Source organism: Loa loa, assembly GCF_000183805.2.
Source record: "Loa loa unplaced genomic scaffold supercont3.3, whole genome shotgun sequence".
Taxonomy (NCBI): domain Eukaryota; kingdom Metazoa; phylum Nematoda; class Chromadorea; order Rhabditida; family Onchocercidae; genus Loa; species Loa loa.
Genome location: NW_018108183.1, coordinates 103,853 through 107,215, shown reverse-complemented (window position 1 = coordinate 107,215; position 3,363 = coordinate 103,853). Strand labels below are relative to the sequence as shown.

The window sequence follows — 3,363 nt, the reverse complement described above, 5'->3', positions numbered from 1 at the left end:
CTCTCTCTCTCTCTCTCTCTCTCTCTCTTTTCCCTCTCTCTCCTACCCTATTACTACATTACTTCATCCCTGTATCCTACTTGTCATATATTTCAATGATATGTACGGTTTGTACAATTGTCATGCCAAAATTGTTTTGTTTTTTTTTTATTTGCTTATTTTGCATCAATTTGTAGTTTAAAATATAATAAGAAGGCGGAAATGTCACAGTTATCATTTCGTTCGCAGAGATCATTTGAAAAGAAAATGGGAATGTTCATTTTGATAATAAGTATTAAATCATTTAGATATATCTTTTTCTTTCTGTCTCTCTAATTAATGTTAAGATTCTTAGAGAATATGGTCAGAGGAACTTTTTTCTTTTCATCCTTATACAATTAAGGAAAAACTTTGTGCCATATTTTTTCGGAGTTAAAGAAAAAAAAGAAATGAAATCAGTATAAGATGAAAAAAGAAAAAACAAAAAAAAAAAAAAACGGAAAAAAAGACAAGAGGAAAGAAGAAATGATATTTACAAGGAAGAGTTCATGCTAAAGGAGGAATCATTTAAAGTTTAAAAATTTTATTCCTACTAATTTCAAGAAACAAATATCTTCCAATTATTTCTTTTCATCCTTCTTCCCTTCCTTTCTCTCAATCATTTGTTCCATTTGAAATGTTTTGGAAGTATGACTTTTGGTTATTTTTCTGTACTCTGAACGATTGTTAGGTATGTAATATGTTTTCCAACAACTTTCCAGTTGAAAAAATTCTAAGGAATAGCTTTATAGCACAATTTATAGATGAAATTTATATTCCCGCCTAAGTTCAATTTTTTTTTTCTTTTCTTTCAATAGCAAATTGATTAACTCGTTCTTATTGTTAGGAAAGAGAAGGAAAAAGAGAGGGAGAGAGAAAAAAAAAACGTAACTCGAAATTGCGTTGATTGTTCATCGTCATTTTACAACAGCTCGAATCAACGCTAAAGTATGAGTAAGTGCATGTGGATTATGTTATTGAAGTTATTTTTGAAATTTTATCAATAACAAGAATATTTGTCCTTTTTCCTTTTTTTTATTTTTATTTTTTCACCTTGTCGATGTTTTGTTAACACTTTCTGTGAGTAATTTTGTAGCATTCATTGTTGCTTTCGTCCTTTTTTTTTTTCATTTTAATTTAATTTAATTTTATCTAATTAATTCTTGATAATTATTTGATTTTATGGATGGTAAAGATATGATTGCATACATCTTCTTTTTGCCTATACAGCTCTATTCTTTTTCCGTTCTTTTCATCATTTTTCCTATAGCTTATTTTGAATTTAAAAGCATTCCAAACATTTTTAATTGATGAATTGAATTTCGCTCTTTCAAATTTCTGTCTTCTCACTGTGAAATATTTTCATTATTTAATTTGAGAATTTAGGAATTTAAAAATTTTAGCAAATTTCATCTAACAATGATAGATAATTTTGGCACAAAAAGTATAATATGTCGCGCAATAATAATAATAATTATTATTATTATTATTGGAGAGAAATTTATTAATTTCATTTTACTCAATAAAATCCTTTTTTCCTCACCTTTCTCTTCCCCTTTTCCTTCTCTTATTTTGCAATATCATTATATGAATGCACTAGTCGCATTCAATGTTTTGTATGCCATGAAAAGAGTGAAAAATGTTAGGCAGCTGTTGTTTTTCTTGGAATTATTAGTTTAGCCAAGCATGTTTTCCATATATTTCTTACTGATCTTTGGACTTCTCCTGGAACTATTCTACGCTATTTATGTTTCTCTCTTTTATCTAGCTATCGTTAAAATCCAATTCTTTTTCATCACTCCCTTCTAGGATTATCAGTCAACATTTATGCTATCATTTATGAACGATTGTGTATGTATGTATGTATGTATGTATGTGCGTGTGTGTGTGTGTGTGTGCGTATGTATGTATGTATGTGCGTGTGTGTGAGTGTGTGTGTGCGTGTGTGTGTGTGTGTGTGTGTGCGTACATGCACAGGTATATATTCATTATAAAATTCTGGAATTTAAAGCTAATTTTTCATTTTCTCATGAAACAACAGTATTGTTAAGCAACCATTTTGATATTTCTTCAACTAATCCATCCATTATTTATTGTCAAGAACAGTATGCTATTTATAATAGCTAAATGATATGGTACAATAACCTTTCATAAACTATTAGTCATATATTAATATTTATTTCCATTTTATTATATAAATTTCATCTTTCCTTCATTTTTTATATTTTAAAAAAATGACATATTCGGAAAGTTTTACAAATTATAAAATATTTCTGAATTTTGATCAATAGGAACTAAAACGTTACGAAGAATATTAATCAATGGTAGAAAATTTGGGTGAAAAGAAGATAAAACAAACAAAGGAAGAAATGAAGAAAAATATTTTCTTTCTAGGAAATTTCATAGTCCCATTTTTGGATTTCTCTCAGTTTGTACTTTTTTTTGCTATCGTTACTATTACCCAAGAATGATGTTATTCGGATATAATATAGACTGTTTTTTTTAATGACAAAAAGAATTATCATTTCAGGAGGAAATCAAAATAAATGATGATGAATGGATAACTGAAATTTTTTTTTTTAAAAAAAAAAAAAAAAAGCAGGAAGAGATGTTGTAACAACTGGTCGTTATCACCTTATCATGAAATTATCAACTTACATAACTACTGTATTCACATTTATGACACATATATGATATTCATAAAAGGTGTGATCTATAATATCAGCCTTTTTTAAACCTTCCACACTAATCAATTCTTCCCATCAATAACTGATCGGTTAAACTGTCATCATCTCTTGTCCTCTGCTTAAACAACGATTGAGAGAAGTCGCAATTGATCCATCATTGAATACGCATTCTAGCGCATTTTCTGTACATATTCCACGACCAATACCTATTTCATCTCAACATACTGACATTACCTCTCACGCTAACCAGTTTAACCCCGCATTCATCTATCCATCGGTACATTTACCGTGTCCCCAGACAAGAACCGACTATTTACCATCAAACGATTCACAACAACAGGTACTGATATTACCATTCTATCCATATATGTAGATATTTCTTTCATTTTTGATTTTGTTTGTTCATTTTCTCTTTTGGTAATTGATTATCATTTATCATTTCGTTCACGTTATCATTTATCACTGGCACACTTTCATTAAATTATGGAGCAGTCTGTTCATTTTTGTATGTACGTATATATATATATATTTATTTATATGTGCGTGTGTATATGTGTGTGTATGTGTGTATGGATCTGTCCGTCTGTTTATCAGTTTGTTCGTTTCAAAACATTCAGTATCGAACTAAATGTGTCACGTTTTCTTTTTTTTTTTTTTT

General features: G+C 28.8%; 1 protein-coding gene across 1 annotated transcript; it reads right to left on the bottom strand.

Moving 5' to 3' along the window:
* Nucleotides 1–1,765: 1,765 nt before the first annotated feature.
* Nucleotides 1,766–3,320, bottom strand: LOAG_13811 (hypothetical protein; the record flags this gene model as incomplete). The annotated part of the gene is made up of 2 exons (XM_003149316.1): nt 1,766–2,001; nt 3,175–3,320. Coding segments are annotated over 2 exons (315 nt in total), but the record flags the coding sequence as incomplete, so codon positions are not given.
* Between the last annotated feature and the right edge of the window lie 43 nt (nt 3,321–3,363).